The sequence below is a fragment of the Hippopotamus amphibius genome, chromosome 10, assembly GCF_030028045.1.
Source record: "Hippopotamus amphibius kiboko isolate mHipAmp2 chromosome 10, mHipAmp2.hap2, whole genome shotgun sequence".
In the NCBI taxonomy this organism is placed as follows: domain Eukaryota; kingdom Metazoa; phylum Chordata; class Mammalia; order Artiodactyla; family Hippopotamidae; genus Hippopotamus; species Hippopotamus amphibius.
In genome coordinates this window covers 63,079,455-63,097,566 of record NC_080195.1, presented here as the reverse complement: position 1 = coordinate 63,097,566, position 18,112 = coordinate 63,079,455, and the positions used below count along the sequence as shown (strand labels likewise).

The window sequence follows — 18,112 nt, the reverse complement described above, 5'->3', positions numbered from 1 at the left end:
GAGCAAGATCATCCACTTCTCTGTCCTCTGTTTTTTCTTCTGTACAACGGCTGTAAGTGGTTCTCATTTCATGGAGATGTTATATAGAATAAATCTAATGTCCCAGTATTGGCACATGGTAACACCCCCACGGAGGATGGCGTTGGTGGTACTAGCAGAAGAAAGCAGTGTGGTTCTGGGAAAAGGGCATCTCAGCATCTGATGCGTGGCAGGCGAAAGGCCTGGATTTTCCTTCAGCTCTCTGTTTGTTAAAAAGTAATTTATTTCTCTGGGCTTCAGTTTTCTCATCTTCCATTTAGCATAACGATATCCCTAAAGAATCATAAAGTTGTAAGGATCAGATGAGATCAGATATGAAAGCCTTTTGAACTCAGAAAAGGCTCACAGAAAATTTATGAAGTTCTAAGCATATAATTGGGTGTTCTGCTGCTTAATGGGTCCTTTGGGAAGGAAAAAAGCCTTTTGTAAATTCAGGTTTCATATTTGTATTCAAAGCGGATTACCCACAGATGAGCTCCTTTCTTAGGTCTTCGGTCTTCGATCCAAAAGAGCTTGAAATCGAACCCAGCTTGTCTACCCGCCTGTCAGGCTCCGTTCCCCTTCACGTCCAGGTGTAGGAGGCCCCGAGCGAAGCTTTGTTTGCCTCTTGCTCTTCACCTGTCCTATGACAGTTCTCATGCTTCCTCACAAATAGCCTCTAGGTATTTCCAAGAAGTCCAGGTCCTTTTCATGTGTACACTGCAGGTGCCTAATAGCAAGTGAGCGGTGACAGACATTGTTAAAATCTGCTAGGTCTCGGAGGGAGATCGTGCAGAGACTTCTCCACTCGTGGAGTTTCACAGTCAAGTGCAGAGGACAAACTCATGACGCCTGCACAAGGAGTTAAATACATGCCTGAGTGTTACTTAAGTGCCCCCGTAAATTGTGGGAATAAGAGGTCGTGTAAGAATTCGGGGGGGGGGGGGGGGTCGTAATCCAGAATTCGAGGGCTACCGCGCAGTCACCCTTGCTGCTGCCAGCCTCCCCTTCTGGATGACTGGTGACCCCTCTGCTCTGTTAACCCCCCCTCACCCCCCACCCCCGACCTGGCAGTTAAAGCAGCAGAAGGCTGCAGCGAGGCTCTCCACTCTGTCACCCCCGCCTTCCTCTCTGCCCTGCGGTCACGCGGAGTCGCTCCCTCCCATGCAGACAAGCCCGCCTCTTGCCTTTGTGTGTCCTCCTCTCGGGTGAACGGCTGCCCCTCCTTCCGTCTGTCTGTCTTTCGTCCTCTTCTCTCAGTCTTCCTGCTGAAGTCCTGCATGCTCTCTGTACACACCTCTCCTAGACCAGCTGCCACACGGGGTTGCAGTTATTTGTTGATGCGTCTGATTCCTTCCACTACGCTTTGAAAGCAAAGCACTGGTTTTATACGTCGTGTACCCAGCTTCCTTAGTTCCTGTTACATCGGTGGACGAGTGAGCAAATGAACGGGTGAACGAATAAATGAGGTGTTCTTGAGAATGACTGCCTACGATAGCAGTTAGCTGGCAGGCGTACAAAACATGGTGTGAGCAAAGGTTGGTTTTTGGTTTTTTGTTTTTTTTTACACCTCCCATTGTAAAGAATAACATCGCTTATTAGAATTTTACTATCAACCTAACAAATGGTTCTTACCATCTAAAAAAGCCCTGGAGAATCTTAGTTGTAACTTTAGCCCTTACCCATTAAAGCAGAGCTACCAGCTGTCCCTCCACCTGTAGGCTTAATGTAATGGTACCCGGGTTGCACATCAATTAATTATTGCTTAGGCATCACCTCGTTCATAATGTAGAGGATGGTCAACAGAGTTAGGGATAAACATGTATTACTTGCATTCTTGCCACAAGAAATCTTAACATTGGGTTCAGAAACCGAACATAGAAGAGCAGTTTTACAAAATGCAGGAAATAGGAAATTGGAATTAACCTTTATTGAGAGCCTGTTTATTTACTGGGAATTTTATAAGGACAGAAGCTCATTAAACTTAATTCTGCAAATCAGTTCTGCCAGGTGCAACTTTTTAGTTGCATTTTAATGATGGTACAGGCAGTTAATTAACTTGCCAAGAGCACACAGCTAAACTGAGTGAAGATCTGAATCCAACTCTTTGAACTCCAGTGTCTTTGCCTTCGCGCTAGCACGCTGCTTAGGCCAGCATCTGTCACGTCACAGAGAGTCACTGCCCTTTCCTTGGGAGCTGCAACCATTAGTCATATCATTGCTCCTACCTCCTTTTCTTTTTTCCACTGAGTAAGCTGGGCTTTCACCCCAATGTCTCTCTCCCTCTTGCTCGCTCTCTCTTTTTTTTTTGCGTTGTACTTTTCATCTTTCACTTTTTTTTTCTATGTATGTTTCCTTTTCCAATACTTACTAAAATTTTTTTTGCTTTTGGAATATTGTTACATATTCAATGTTAAAAGTAAAAAATAGCATTTTAATTTCATCTTTCTTGAACAGGGTTGAACATACTGAACAGTTGCTTTTTACAGCATCCCCATGTGAATAAACAGATTAATCCAGAGGTTTGATTATAACACGTTTGGTTTCCTAATATCTTAAGCTAAGTGATCATTGGATTCTGAAATCCCCAAATGTTGTAATTTATCTATATTAATTTTCTTTTTTATGCATCAAGAGAAAGAAACTTGAATACAGTTATGGAGCAAAACAATTTGAATTTTAAAATAGCTCCTTTTATTTCACGTACTCTGAAGAAGATGCTGTCTTGAAACGGTCCAACCAGTGAAAACATTGCTGCTCTATCCCTTATTTTCAGCACAGTGCTGTGCACTGCAGACCATTACAGGCCAGAGCAGTGAGTGTGCATTGTTGAGGCTTAGGAAACATATTAGGAAATGTCAAGGAGATGCCCAGTCCTATCTTTGTAGAATGAGAAGCTCTATAGAAATTAACCAAGAAATTTTCTCATAACCATGAAATAAATCGTGTTTGTCTTCCTACTCATTAAACAAAAAGCTGAATGAAAAATAGACTGTTTGATATAGATGCAATCCAAATGATAATTTCCATGAATTTCTTTTAGTCCTGTGTGGAGTTCTTTCTCCATGTGTGTTGATTTTGGCCCGGGTGGACTGGATTTTCTCACACACTGAGATTCAGAGCTGGTGCTTGCCTGCTTCCCTCTGTACTCTCCCTCTATATGCCTTTGAGACTGCTCTTTCGTTAGGAGGGTTTCACTGTTTCCTTTTCATTCATTTTTTTAGTCGCAGTTCATCTCTCTCTGCAGAGGCCATCCCTTTTATTGGCCTTAAGATTTGAAATGGGGATTATTATTATATATCTCAAGAAATGAGCCTGAAGGTTACCGGTTAGTATAGGAGAGTCTTCACCTTGGTCAAGTCAAGGAAAGGAATGTGTTGTTTTTTGTTGTCATTGTTGTCTAATATTTAAAGTCTACAATTTGATATTTTTTTTCTAATTAAATGTATACAGGGCAATCCCAATCTCCCAATTCATCCCACCCCACCCCCACCCCCACTTCCCACCTTGGTGTCCATATGTTTGTTCTCTACATCTGTGTCTCTATTTCTGCCTTGCAAACTGGTTGATCTGTACCATTTTTCTAGATTCTGCATATATGTGTTAACATATGATATTTGTTTTTCTCTTTTTGACTTGCTTCACTCTGTATGGCAGTCTCTAGGTCCATCCATGTCTCTATAAATGTCCCATTTTTGTTCCTTTTTATGGCTGAGTAATATTCCATTGTACCTATGTACCACATCTTCTTTATCCATTCATCTGTTGATGGACATTTAGGTTGCTTCCATAACCTGGCTATTGTAAATAGTGCTGCAGTGAACATTGGGGTGCATGTGTCTTTTTGAATTATGGTTTTCTCTGGGTATTCGTTTTTTAATATAGGTAGATCCAGAGGAAGATTGTCATCCTAGCACCATAGCCTTTGATTGAAAGTTTTCCACTCCTTAGGGAATTTCCCCAAATCTGTTGGTGCTTCAGCTTTTGTGTCTACATAATGGAGGTGGTTGTTTGGGGGCAGAGTATGTTGTTGAGTTGTGTGAGAGACATTGAGATAAGAAGTCCTTAAAAAAGAAAAATAAAGAAGCTTTATGAATAAAAAAATTTAATTAAACGGCATAAGTAGTAAGTCAGTAGTAGCTATTAAACAAGGTATATTGGAAAGCTTTTGTTGGTCATTCATCATCCTTTCCTGTTTCTGATAACGTACTCTCAATAAGAGATTTCTCTCTTTTTCTTCCTCTTGTTTTACAGAGGTCAGAGATCAACTCCACTCACCCACGATGGACAGCCAAAAGAAATGCCACAGACTCCTGTACTTATTTCCTGCGCTGACCAGTGAAACGCCCTTTAATTGTAAAACATTGTGCTTTACCTACTACCCTAGCCTTGTCTTTACCGAGGGATGCTAGTGAGTCCATGTGGTGGAAAATATAGACTGCAAACAAGTGCTTGTTGCCCTACACGGCCCAGATTCACTTGAAGCAGAAGTTGGCACCCTGGGCCAGTTTGTTCTTTTAGAACCCAGTCTTTGAGGGTGATGTTATCTGTCTGATAAGAAGAAATGGGATGATCCTAGAGCTTTGCTTTCTATTGAAGGCTTTTGATGGTAATAGGTGGTAACTTGGTAAAAGGCTGCCTTTACTGTAGCTCATCCAGCATCTCTTTTACCAACCAGAGAGTGTGAAACTAGTTTCGTATATTACCTAGTTATTCTTTCAAAACAAAAACAAAACAAAAAAACAAAAAAAACAAAAACTGACGCACTGCACTAGTTATTATTAGATATTCTTAGTCTTTTTTGTACATGGAGATTTAAGTTCTAAGATGGTTTATATAATAGGTTATACCTACATTTATATTGTAGAATAATATTAAAAAGCCTGTTCCAGAGACTCCCAAGCAGCACGGGCAGGCAGATGTACCATTGTTAGCGGTGTATGCTCGGCCTCGTGGTCCATATATTCTGCACTTTTATATTTGCCACCAGAGTGGTAGTTTGCTGGCAAAAAGTGAAAGAGAGAGGGAAAAAAATTACAATTCTTACAAGCTGAATTTTTTTCTTAGCCTTGAGTGACCAAGAGGAATTTGCTTGGGGCAAATTGTGGCAGATATTTTCCCAGACAGGGAAAGAGTCCTGCAGACTACAGATTACTGATGTTTTCATGCCTTGAGGATTCTTTTATTTTTACACAGGGGTCTGAGTGACCAATGGATCGTTCATAAAAACAAACAAAAAAAGAAAAATATTATTCAGAAGTGACCTTAGTATTACTTCACTATTCTGAACACATTGAAGACACTCACTTCGTGTGGACTTTGAGCTACAGACCTTGTACATCCATCCCAGACAGACTGGACGGGTAGCAATTGCTATGCACAGCCCAATTGGCACTGCAGGTTTCTAGAGCCATTTTGAGTTTTTGTGGTTTTGGAGGTATTGAGTAAATGTTGTGGGAGGTGTGCCTGACCAGAGTGGGACTCTCAGTCATAGATCCACCTGCAAGTTTCCTGTTTCCTTTTTGTGTTTTGTTGCTTTTGAACATAAAACCAACCATACATATGCCAGTGCCAAGTGGATTAACTGGCTTAGAACATTCAACATATTGACTCCACCACCTGACGTTCACAGTGTCTTGTTTCTTAGCAACAGATGCAAAGTGATAAATCAGAATTAGTCAGTGGCTGCAGATTTTACAGGGTATTTGTTCCACAGCACAAAGTATTTCCCCACTCTTGCATCACAGCACAAACTACCAAATTTTAATTATTGGATTCCAGCAATAATTTTTATTGGTTTTCAAACTGGCAGAATTTTGATAGTATTAGTTCGAGTTTGAAGCTTTTGAATTAGATCTCTAAATGGTGACAGTTTACAAGGTTTTATCTAGCTTTCTTATTTATACTTGACTGAATTGTAATGACGATTTTTTTTTCTAATCGTAATTTGACCTAATAGCCATACAAAAAAATGACTCTATTAGTACTGACTAGGTTTAGCTTTTCACAGTTGTAGATATTACTTCAGTTTCGGTGCTGGAAAATATGTACAACATACTAACAGAATTGAAAAAGCATAGAGAGATTTGGGGTTTTTTTCAAAGCAGGTAAAGAGGGCACAGGGCATTGGAATAGTGTCCTCAAAAATGCATGTTCCTTGTGGGCACGGAGGAGAAGGAATTAGTAAGCAAGGTTAATCAGAGGTAGACGCTTAGCCCCATTCACATAGAAATAAATCAGGTGAGCAGCCCCAGGTTCTAGCATAATATTTTTACTACGATGCTGTTTTACTAGTATTTTCTAAATTTCAAAACACAAAGTGAATGTTTGAGAATTGCTGGGTCCCAGTGTTGGTGGCTGTTGGAGTTTTTGGACCACTTGCTAGCAGTGATTTAAAAGTTATAATTAGCTAAAATCCAAAAAACTTAAAAATCAACAACAAAATTTGTTTGGTGCAGAACATGCACCTTGACAATGGTACTAACTTGTTATTCTCTAGAACACGTTAGAATAGGTCTATTTTTGCCAGAGCCCCCTCCTCCAGTCCTCTGATTACATTTCACTAGAGTTCCTTAAGAGAGTGCTGTATATTCATGGGACCTTTTTTAAAAAGAAGCAAAACAAAAGATTACTTTTTTCTATGTGATTAATATATCTTACTTGGTCTGCTTTTCCTAAACCTCAGTGGCTTTTCCCTTAGGCAGGGGTGGGGGTGGAGGGCAACCTACTGGATTATGACTGTTTTCAGATACTTTAAAAAAAAAAACAAAAAAACAAACAAAAAAAAAAACCTTTTTGTAGAAATGCTTAATTTTTAAGCGGTTAGGCACTGAGAGTAGCAGAAATCCTGCAAAGCTTTATAGTCCTTTAGACACTCGCCTTGTCATTTCTCCAAGTAAAATCTTGATTTCAGTACTAGTGCTTTTTTCATGCCCTGAATCCACTGGAGAGGGGTGTTGGTATTTTCAGGTAACAACATTTGTTAGCACAAATATTTCAGACCAACATGTAGTTCCCTCCCCCATTTATCATTTTCATTTCACTTCTCATTCTTTTTTATTTTGGAAAATCATATTGCTATGGTGTGTACCTTAATCTGCCAGCAGACACCATCTACACTAACATTTGTCCCACAAGCATCCTCAAGAGAAAAAGTTGTTGCACCTTATGTATATCTCAAGCAAACCAAAATATGCTCTTCTGCTTTTTGTTTTATTCTAAATTGTTGTATCATATCTTTCTGAAACCATTCTGAATCTAGTTGAAATTATCAATATTTATGCTTTTAACCTTAATTTCTGGATTCAAACCTGTATATAAATCTTTTGAAAAAAATTGTCCTAGCCCTTCTCTGTGATGCTGAAAGTGGATGATTTAGTCTCAGATGGAGACACAGTACTGTTCCAGTTTTCTTTAGCCTTTTATTTATTTAGTTATTCTGGGTATTTTCCTGTGTAATTTTGAAGTATGTAGAGTATATTATAGTAACTGAAGCTGCAGCTCTAAGAAGCTGAGTGAAAGAAAGAAAATACTGTAAGACATCCTTTTTAAGTTTTTATTTGTTTGGATAACTGTAATGAGATCAGGAAAAGGAAAAATGTCCCACAGCCACATTGAAGATACAGGTTCTTAGCCCCAAATTAGGTTAGTTCCCAGATTTTAGATCAAAATTGCTAATTCATTAAAGCCCCCCTTTTAAAGGGTACATCATACTGTTGTAATTCTGAGAGTCTTTTCCGCACAAGTATAAAAAATTATTTAATTCCATCAGATGAGCTTTCTACCAGTGCCCTCTCAAAGCCATGCTGAACTCATTCCCACGTTATCGTTGTTATTCTAGTTCCTGCCATTAAAACTGCTGCAGAGAAAAAAAAGTGATGAAACACTATGAACAAAAAGGAGCATCTGAACTGGCCTGGTTATTTAGAATCCAACTTGCTTAATCCCCACCATTCTCTTATCAAGTCAGATGCTACTCTGCCTGAGTCACAGAAAATTTTGTTTGCACTCTGTAGTCCTTGGCCCATCATATGGAAATGTTTGCACCTATGTAAAATCTCAAGCAAATTCTAAATCGATACAGCACTAGGAGTAAGCTGAAAACTGAATGACATGTTTTGTTTATACAGTGCACGGGGAGGGATGGGGAATATCAAGTAACTCTGTCCCAAGTTTGGCATTTGGCATTACTGTGAAGCAGTGGGACCATGCTGCCTGCTAAACTACTGTATGAATCCTAAGTGTTCTGGAGACCAGCAGCTGGAGGCCAGAGGCCGGCGTCCACACAACAAAGGGGAAGCATCGCTGCTTCACAGGGGGAAAAGGAAGGAAGTTGTGCAAGGCCTGGAGTCCGCATTTGTAAAGGGAAAGTCGGGGTGTACATGATGCTGTGAGGAGGTTCACCTCTGATTGCACTGCTCCACAGAGCCCTCAGAGAAGGCCAACCCTAATGGGCTACCTCGGCTTTAATGGTTACTTTCAGTAAGTCCTGTTTCAAAGGTTTGTCTTTTTTTGCTTCTACCTTCAGTGCCACTATTTTCCACTGCAGTATTTTGACTTCACAAACTGCCTTCTCCAGAGAGAACAAGGTATTGCTGAAAACGGGCAGTAGAAGCAAATGCTCTTATTACATTTGACCTATAAAGTATTCAGACTGACTGCTAGGTGGGAATTAAAATGTAGCCTTCCCCATATAGGACCTTGTTTTTTGCACCTTATAAAGAGTGTACTAATTGTTAATTAGGTGTTGCTTTTATTTATACATGCATTCCCAAAGAAGTAGATTTGGATTCTGTTTTTATTTGAGTTTGGGGATTTTTTAAAAAATATCTCATTTAGATTGACTAACATCATACTTATAAATAAAAAAAGAAACAGTTGTTTAGTTCATCTTACCAGATATGTCTGGTGAAGTATTCAGGGTTTGATGGACTGCTTTGCTTTTATAGAGTTTGGAAGTGATAGTGAAGTTTATTATACCCCATATTAAATGACCTTGTCCTTCTCACTGGGGACATCATCTTCCTTACATATTAGAAAAAGAAGCAACAAGAGAGTGAACAAGACAAATACATTTGATTTCCCTCATACACCTGCATCTGTTTGTGCTACGCTTTCCTTGAAAAATATAAATATCCGTTTTCTTCACACATACAAAAAAGCTTCCTCTCCTGGCCAAATTTTATTTGTGGTGGTATGATTTACATTAATAATTGAAAGGAGGAAACCTTGTACTTAGAAGTTCGATGACCACTGTTTTCTTGTTGCAGTCAGTGGTCAGAACTGATCCTGCCCTTAAATTAATTTTTGTGCACAAAACTAGTCATTGTGAACATTGCTACTCTTTCCAAAGATTTTCTAATAACTTGGACCAGAACTGGTTACCGAGTAACAAGTACCTAATTCAATGCCTCCACACCCTCCCACCACACCGCAGATCTTACCTCACAAACGCTAACCTAAATCACAGAGGCGTGCATGTTTCGTGGACGAACAGAGACCTCCCTCTGTGGCCCCAGAGGCGTGGTCTTGTCCCCTGACGCCTCACATTAGTGCCTCGGCTGGTAGCGGCAGAACTGGGCTGGGGGAGGTTTGTGATCTGGAGCTCAGCACACGCTCGGCAACATGTCTCTCATTTCATTAGCACTAAAAGTCTTGCTCTCAGGAATTTGTCGAAAACCACCTGAGATTCCACATACCAGATTATGAACTTTACTCATAGGTTTGAATTGCTTACTTACCTGTCAGATTAACCACAGCTTCATTTGACCACCAGGTCTTAAGTCTGTTGACAGTTTTCAGCATGACCGAAGCGCTCATTTTTTTGCTTTCAGAAATTGGCTTGGTTCTCTTTAGAGTTGGTGTAAACATGCCATGTAATAAATGATTTCCACTTAATGGTACAACAGAATTATTGCTTTCTTAGATGTATGTGTAGTAAAAGTCAATATACACATTTATATAATTTCTTTCTTCAAAATCTTATACTTAATTTGATATTTCTAAAAATTGCACATGTAAGTCATGTGTATAACATGCTAAAGTACTTTAACTGTGATCTTAAAACTGAATAAAAATATTTAATAAAAATTTGAAATATTTTAAAGATATTATTCAAATATATATATTTTGGGGTTCACATTACTGGCCATAGTGTTCGTGCCTTCAAAATTCCATATCCACTAAAAGCAGTAGGCATAATACTTTAATACAAGTAAGAGCTTTCAACTGTTTTAGAATGTCAAATGATGGTCTCCCCTAAACTTCACTTGAGATTCACCATTGTCTGAGCAGCCTTGGTTGTTTTTCCCTAATGTGTAGAGCAGAAACCAGCCCTACAGAAGAAGGAAGACACGCTTCAGTCCTCTGCACAGGAGAGCCACCTGGGGAAAGTGTGACCTGAGCATACCATCTTTCCCCAAACTATAGTAAAGGATGGAAATAGTATCATTAAGCCTATAGTATAAACTCAGACCTCAAGTTGGCTGAATATGATGTTCCTGAACCATAGACCCTTAGATACGCTTTTTTTTTTTCATCTTTTGGAATGGCGCACGAGTGGGCGTGCGCACACACACTGTATAAACACATATATAGTATAATTATATTGCAGCCTTTTCATTCAGACAGACTTGGCTCCAAAGTGTGGCTCCACACATTTGCTGCTGGGTTTCTCAACCCCCTTGAATCACACTTCACTTACCTAAATGATGGTGGTAATAATACCTTCTTAGCACCACTACTGGGATGAAAAGGGAATATATATGAAAATGTTGGCATGGGGTCTGTAATGGAAATGCTCATTGAGTGGTAATTCTTGGCTGTTATTTTTATTCCAACTTGAAGGTTGATATGTTAGTATCATATCTTTTGTATTCAAAAGAGATGCTGAGTATAACTTTGTCTTCAGGATGAACTTCTAGGATCTTGATGCCTTAGGGGTAAGCTGTTTCAGGAGATTTGATGGTGTGGAAAACTCATGGTAAGTTAAGTGCACGTAGCTAACTCTTACTTGTATATGTAGCACTATAAGATTTTTCGATAAAATCAGTCTGCCTAATGAATTAACATTTTCTAATACTCCAGCACACTTCCTTTGAATTATTGAGAATAGAATGTATTGGGGGGAGCGCCATGCCAGGGAATATAAATTCTGTTAGGAAAAAGGGTGATAATATGCATATGTGTGTGGTTTGATGGTCCTACACATACAGTTACATCTGTCCTTTTGGGGAGAACATGAAATCTCTTGCAAGGAACAATAAAATGGTTCTTATCAATAAGTGAGCTAAAACTAATACTACCAACTCCATTCCACGCACACTGAACAAAGGTAAAGTTGTTAATCATAAAGTGTCAGAAGACTTGTTACCTTTCTGAAATACGGAAATTTTCAAACATATGCAGAGGTAGCGAGGCTAGCATGTTGAACTCCACATGCTCATCAGCCAGCCTCAAGTACCTGCCTTTCCTTGGTTCCCGTTTCATCTGTATTTCACCCATTTTCCTCCATCTCATCCCCAACCCCAGATATGCATATCCCAGAAGTGTGATTTCATGTGTAAGTACTTCAGATACAGTCTTTAAAAACAGATATTTTGACGTGCACAATCATCTTATGTATCACCTCTTCACAATCCCCAAAGTACGTTTCTTGTCCAAAGCAAAAGGAATCCATGAGCCACAGCAGTGCTAGAGTGAAGATCGTTTGGGATTAGAAAACGCTGTTCAAATTGAGTATCTCTGTAGTTGACATTTTTAATTTACAGTTTCTAAACAGATTTTAATAATCAAAGACAGCTCTTTCTTAGCATGTTTATTTAGGTCCTGCTTTCTATGATTTTTTTTCTAGTTAATGTCTAAAAAGGCCCAAGGGCTAAAACTTATAACTATATAAAACTTTTATAAACTTGCTATGTCCTTTACACTTTTCCCTCCAACCCTTTTCCCGCATTTTCTCTCTCAAGAGTTTTAAGATTGGAGTCTGTTCTTGTAGGCGAGAGGTAGCGACAAAATTTTAGATGAACTTTGGAAGGCATGTTGCCAAAGACTTTAAAAATCTGCAGTCCTGGGTCAACAGGCCAGAAATTAAAGCGTAAAGCGAAATCCCTTGCTGGAAGAGATAAAATGATAATTCCTACTTTAAGGCTCACCTTCTTGGAGATCCCTTACCCTAGAGAATTTCACAAAAGGTCAATTTTGTCTCAGGATTGTGTACTGCAAAGTTAGAAGAAAACATGGGGATTGAAAGTTTCTTGAGAGTGATGGAGGATAAAAGGGGGAAGGGGAAGTTCATACAAACAGGTCTCTAAAGTTCAATGTCTAAAAGTCAAAGTAGTTTTAAAGCCATCATGGAAATATTTCCAAGAAATATGCTCGAGTATAATTTCTTGATCTTTTTCTACTATTGGGCATCATATCTGTGGTGCTCATGAAAGACATTAAACAGAACAATTCATATCTTCCAGAAATAAACATGAAAGCACCAAAAAATACACTAAAAACAAAATATACTCAGTAGACATAAAAATAGGTAATAATTTGCCATCTAATATGAAGCATTTATTTGAAATATGTATAATAGAAGAGCAATATTGATATAATTAGAAATTTTTTTTTGAGATATAATCTTTGAGATAAATACTGGAGAAATTTAGAGGACATTTTATAAAATAACTTTAAATTTTCACTTCTCACATACTGTGTCTTTGCTTAGGTATTTATAGCAATACATTAAAAAGAGTGAGGGGGCTTCCCTGGTGGGGCAGTGGTTAAGAATCCACCTGCCAATGCAGGGGACATGGGTTCGAGCCCTGGTCTGGGAGGTTCCCACATGCCACAGAGCAACTAAGCCTGTGCGCCACAACTGCTGAGCTTGCACTCTAGAGCCCACAAGCCACAACTACTGAGCCTACACGCTGCATCTACTGAAACCCACGCACCTAGAGCCCGTCTTCCGCAACAAGATAAGCCACCGCAATAAGAAGCCTGTGCACTGCAATGAAGAGTAACCCCTGCTCTCCGCAACTACAGGAAGCCATGTGCAGCCACAAAGACCCAATGCAGCCAATAAAAAATAAATAAATACATTTAAAAATAAGAGTGATACTGACAAGTCTTCAAATATCTAAACCCTTCTTGTAAATAGAGTATGAAGTATTTAACACACTGATGCTAGCCTCACCTGTATTAAACCTGTGTTGTGTCTCAGTCAAAATCAAAACAGTGTTGTCAGAATAAAAACAGTGCTTCATCCACTTCTCTGTTTCAAAGCCCATGAAAATTAGTTCACCTCCCTTGCTTTGGCTCCAGCAGAGTTCTTTACCCATATGGCACGTCCATTAAATTGCTGTCATGCTCTTAAAACAATCCAATCATTCCGCAGATGTGCGGTGGATGCCTGCTATTGGATCTGCCCAGCACCAACAAGACAGTCTTCTGAGGGTATATGATCTAGTGGGTGTTAGAACTGGTCCATTGAAATGCAATACAGATGAGGTAGGGCATGGAAATCAAAGACTGTCAGGAAGAAGTTACATATAAATGCATGTGAAACTTGATAATCTGCATTTTGAAGACTAAGAAAAAAAATGGGGGTGTGTTATTGTCCTACTTTAAAAGAATAAAATTCTTTTAATTTCTCAGGTGTCTGAGGATGACAAAAATGTGATAAAAAGCCTTTGGGGAAGATCCATGATGCAGCGTATCTTTCTTTCACGTGTGTCCTGGGGTATGGAACCTATGCTAATGCCAGGATGGACATGCAGTTAGATAGAATGTTGGCTACAGCAGGGGCCCCCAACTCCCTGGCCTTGGACCAGTGCCTGTCCCTGGCCTCTTAGCAACCAGGGCTGCAACTGTTTGAGATCGCAAATGACGGTGGCCTTAATGAGACAACTTCACATCTCCATATGCTCTGGATTAAAGCGAAATATCCTGAGATTGCCACAAAAGCACTGAAAAGCCTCCTTCCATTTCCAACATCCTATCTTTGTGAAGCAGGGTTTTCTACAGTAACAAAACCCAAAACGATATTACAGAGTAGAACGGACTTAAGCAATACACTTCGGGTGTCACTGTCTCCCATCACCTCCAGATGAGCCCATCTAATTGCAGGAAAACAAGCTCAGGGCTCCCACTGATTCTGCTTTATGGTGAGTTGTATCATTGTTTCTTTATATATTACAATGTAATAATAATAGAAATAAAGAGCACAATAAAAGTAATGTGCTTGCATCATCCCAAAGACATCCCTTCACCACCCCCGCCCTGCCCCAGGTCCGTGGAAAAATTGTCTCCCAGGAAACCAGTCCCTGGTGCCAAAAAGACTGGGGACTGCTGGGCTACAGCCTTGGCATGATGGCCTAAGAGTATCCGAAATCGTAAGGTCAAGCAGCACAGTTTAAGCATCTGGCCTTAGGGTTAGAGAGGTAATCCTGGAGCCAGGTGGTGTGATGCCCTGATTTTCTTTTCCTTCTCCCTGGGCTGTGCATCTTTTCCTTACCTTAGTCCCAGCTCTGGCATGTTGCTGAGACAACACACCTTCCCACTTCCACACCCTCCACACACAAAAGATGTTTTCTCTTTTTCCTTTCTTTTTTACTTTCTTCTCCATTGAGAACATCTGTAAGGTTTTGACGGCTGGGTGAATGACTCAGGAAATGCCTTGCTCCAGGGAACTATTGGGAAAGATTCTCGCTTTTGATGTGTGCTGCCACCATTCCAATCTGGGTCTCAATTGGGTGAGTCTTTTGCTAATCCTCAGCCTTTATTTTTATTTATTTATTTATTTTTGGTGGGGTGGGGGGAGCTATTTGAAGACCTAAAGTTTTCCAATTTATTCTTTTTTTAAAAAATAAATTATTTATTTATTTATTGGCTGTGTTGGGTCTTCGTTGCTGTGCATAGGCTTTCTCTAGTTGTGGTGAGCAGGGGCTACTCTTCGTTGTGGTACACAGGCTTCTCATTGCGGTAGCTTCTCGTTGTGGAGCACAGGCTCTAGGTGCGCATGGGCTTCAGTAGTTGTGGCACACAGGCTCAGTAGTTGTGGCACATGGACTTAGTTGCTCTGAGGCATGCAGGATCTTCCCAGACCAGGGCTTGAACCTGTATCCCCTGCATTGGCAGGCGGATTCTTAACCACTGCGCCACCAGGGAAGTCCCTCCTCAGCCTTTAGAAAAGACTTTACTGCAGGAAGAACCTGTTCTTATCTAGGACTCTTCAGCATTACTTCCTGTGTATGGAAGGCCATGACTCTAATCTTTAAACTAAACATTTGCCTCAGTACAGCCAAATCAAAATCCCCATTTTAGGGATTGATAGTTAAAGGAATTCTTTAACTCCAAAATCATCTGCTTTAGGTATTGATTGTCTCTTAGATATGGAAACTGCCTTGTAATTTATGTCTGAATTGAGAAAAGTTTTAGAACTTAAAAGAGTTTAATTCGAAGTTCTTCAGGCATCTGTCTGTGGCCCCCAAAGACTCAAGTCAATGGTATCTGTGTTGCCAATAGTCTCTACTGGTCTTGCTCTCCCCACATCCCAAAGGTCTGACTTCAAACGAGTGGGTCACATACGGAACATTTCCTGAGTGGCTAGTGTGTGCTCAGGACCTGAATCAACACTGAAGACGAGGGTCTTCAGACACCTGCACCAGCCCACCTGATGTGGCACCTGAAATTCAAAAGGGAGTGCAGAGGGATTGTCTCTCTCAAGCAGGCCACGGTCCTCCCTGGGGACACCATTCAAACTGGAATCAGACCAAGATCTTTTTCTTCTGTGTATGGGCATTTATCCATGTGAATTACTATTTTGGGGTTCCTTTTTCACTCCTACCCACACATCCAATATTCCATATGCCTTCTTTTAAAAAACAAATGGTTGTCTGGTCCGGGTGCGCACTCTTCTCTTCCGAGGTGCCTCTGCATGACATTTTTGCCTGCCATCATCACCGCCACCTGCTCCTCAGCCAAAGATCTATTTTAGAATCTGTCCCAGCTTTTGAGCCTACTGCAGAGAACAGCGTCAGGAATTGGTGGTGGCAAGATGAACGGAGTCATAAATTAGCTGATGAATAATATTTCCTGGGGAAGAGCAGGCCTTCGCCCGCAGTCAAAGACACGGCAGAGCCAACCAAGTGGCAAGATTGCCCGGCAGGCGGGGCCCTGGAAGATGCCCGAGTCGCGGAGCAGGGAGCCGATGTTCCCCGCCGGCTCACCTTTCCCTGCTGAGGAGCGCTGGCTGCCCATCACAGGCCTCCAGGTCTTGGAACAGAGCCAAGGCTGCTGAGATTAAACTGCTGTAGGCGAGCAGCGCAATTTGCACTTCTTGGTTTTCCACTTCTTGGTCCCCCTTCTTTGCTTCCTAGTCAATTATATATTAAGGTTAAAACTTTTTAACCTGGATGTTAACCTCATATTAGCTTCAACCATTTACAGGCGTACCTCAGAGATGTTGCGGATTTGGTTCCAGACCCCTGCAATGAAATGAGTCCACGTGAGTTTTCTGGTTTACGCGATACTGTAGTCTGTTACATGCGCAATGGCATTATGTCTAAAAAAGGTGCACACCTCCTTCATTTAGAAACGCTGTATCGCTGAAGAATGTCAATCATGAGCGGGACTGTCGGTGAGCCCCTGTGGTGAAGTCAAAGATCACTGACCGCTGAGCACCACACCAAGTGCAGTCGTGGTGAAATGTGCGGGCCATTTCCAGAACTTCCAAAACTTGACACAGGGACGCGAAGTGAGCAGATGCTGTTGGGGAAAAAAATGGTGCCAGCGGACTGGTTCAACCTAGGGTTGCCACCAACCTTCAATCTGTAAAGAATGCGTTCTCTGTGAAGCGCAATACAATGATGTACGTCTGTACTTTCACAGCTTACAACATACACACGCAGTTCTCAGTCTGAAAATCAGGCCGAAGCATGATCCGTGTTCACGGAAATTTGTACCTCTGTTTTTTTAAATAAAGCTAGCCTATTATAGCACTTATATTACAGTTATTACACACTATGTTTGAATAGAATTATATGTGCTTCAAATCCATTCCGTAGCCTGATCCATGTTTTTTTTGTTTTTGTTTTTTAGCTTTAAAAGAATACATTTTTTTCCCCAACTGCCCCATGAGCTGTCAGTTTAACTGAGCAATCTCTGCTACCAGGTTGTATAAACCTAATTGTGTTCATTTCTACAGAGCCCTCTTTTTCTTTGTCATCCATACCGGGTAAGTGTGACTCAGTTTATAAATCATTTGCGGTGTCTCCTCTCGATCTTTGCACTTCTTATACCTGAGTTGGGGGCCTATTCCTCAGATAACATCAGCGTTCTGAACGTTGGGCTCCTTCCCACGTCAACAGGCCAACGCCATGCGGCCGGGCCTCCAGGGAACCAGAGAGGGAAAGGAGCGACCAGACAGCCTGAGTTCATTTGTCCTTTCCACTTGGCTATGATGATCAGCCAGAGAATATTCTCCTGAGAGATGGCTGAGACTGAGTCTATTTCAAATGACTTCGAAAGGACAATGCTGTCATTGCATACTTGAGGAAATTGCTGGCTATACAGAGGAAGAGAAGCCACTTTCTGAAATGTGATAGCAAAGCATAACTGTAAAGTGAAAAGCAATTTAAATGTATTACTGGACAAAAACCATTAGCCCAATGAACATAAATAACCTTACTGAGGAAGGGCGCTGTTTCTAGGTAACTGCTCTGGAGGAAGTTTCTATCTTGCTGGAAGGCCTCTGAGTGTCATTAAAGGGGTTGCAACTGCAACATGTTATCAAGGAGTTAGATTTTTTCCACTTGTGTAAACAACCCCTTTGGAGTAACTGTGACATTTGTGCAGGCAGGGAAGCCAGTAACAACTGGTATAACCAGAACCGGGCAATTTTGCTTTCTGAAAGAAGGGTTGTCAACTGTCGATTATGTCTCTCAGATTGTGTTCACAGATGCTGCCAAATTCCTATTGACATCACCCACACCATTAACCACTCCATTAAATTCCTTTTATTGCTAATGCTGTCTTTATTTAATCCAATTCAGCAGGAACAAGAAGAAAGAGAACTTCACATCTCTAGGCTCAGGAAAGAGGCAGA

At 40.7% G+C, this 18,112-nt stretch overlaps 1 protein-coding gene across 12 annotated transcripts in view; it reads left to right on the top strand.

Annotated features, from left to right (window-relative positions):
- The window catches only part of BBX (BBX high mobility group box domain containing), a 268,773-nt gene extending 263,508 nt beyond the window's left edge, over positions 1–5,265 (top strand). For all 12 annotated transcript variants that reach the window (XM_057696544.1, XM_057696547.1, XM_057696549.1 and 9 more), the window contains one exon: positions 4,273–5,265. In XM_057696544.1, coding sequence (XP_057552527.1) covers positions 4,273–4,360 — 88 coding nt within the window. In that variant the 3' untranslated portion in view covers positions 4,361–5,265. The remainder of the gene's footprint in view (positions 1–4,272) is intronic.
- Positions 5,266–18,112: the final 12,847 nt, after the last annotated feature.